General features: G+C 59.4%; 1 protein-coding gene across 1 annotated transcript in view; it reads left to right on the plus strand.

Moving 5' to 3' along the window:
• The window catches only part of LOC104541242 (probable G-protein coupled receptor), a 1,245-nt gene extending 1,018 nt beyond the window's left edge, over nucleotides 1–227 (plus strand). Inside the window, exon 1 of the mRNA XM_010185245.1 lies at nucleotides 1–227. This exon is cut by the window's left edge and continues 1,018 nt beyond it. Coding sequence (XP_010183547.1) covers nucleotides 1–227 — 227 coding nt within the window.
• Nucleotides 228–493: the final 266 nt, after the last annotated feature.

Here is a 493-nt window from a genome sequence, read left to right on the forward strand (position 1 = left end):
AGCTGGCCCGGCTGCGGCGTAGCTGTCTCAATCGGCCGCTGGGCCAGGAGCTCTGCCTTTCTGTCTTGGAGGCCTCTGTCCAAGAAAACTTCTTGCAGTTCCTTCAGAGAGCGACTTGCACGCTGGAGACCCACACCAGCTGCATCAGCCCCAGTCCCAGGAACAGGCTGGAACAGACCAAGGTGGGCTTCCCCATCCCAAGTCAAGTTCCCGAAGAGAGCAGCTGAAGAGCAGAGAGCCCCGTCCCATCATGCTGGGCAGGACGGTGGGCAGGGCACCTGCCAGGGACCCAGCTTCTTGGATTTGGAGGGGTCCTTGTTCAGGTTTTGTCTCTTCTCTGAGCTTACGGTGGAAGATGGTTTCTCTGCCCAGAGAAGACAGCAGATCTGGGAAGACTCATCTCCCTTCTGCCGGCTGGAATTGCCTCTGGGTCCACCAGCACAGCCCAGTTGCATGGACGGGCTCTCCTTGGGACACGGGAAGCCAAGGAGCT

This window comes from Mesitornis unicolor, unplaced genomic scaffold, assembly GCF_000695765.1.
Source record: "Mesitornis unicolor isolate BGI_N332 unplaced genomic scaffold, ASM69576v1 scaffold36445, whole genome shotgun sequence".
Taxonomy (NCBI): Eukaryota; Metazoa; Chordata; class Aves; order Mesitornithiformes; family Mesitornithidae; genus Mesitornis; species Mesitornis unicolor.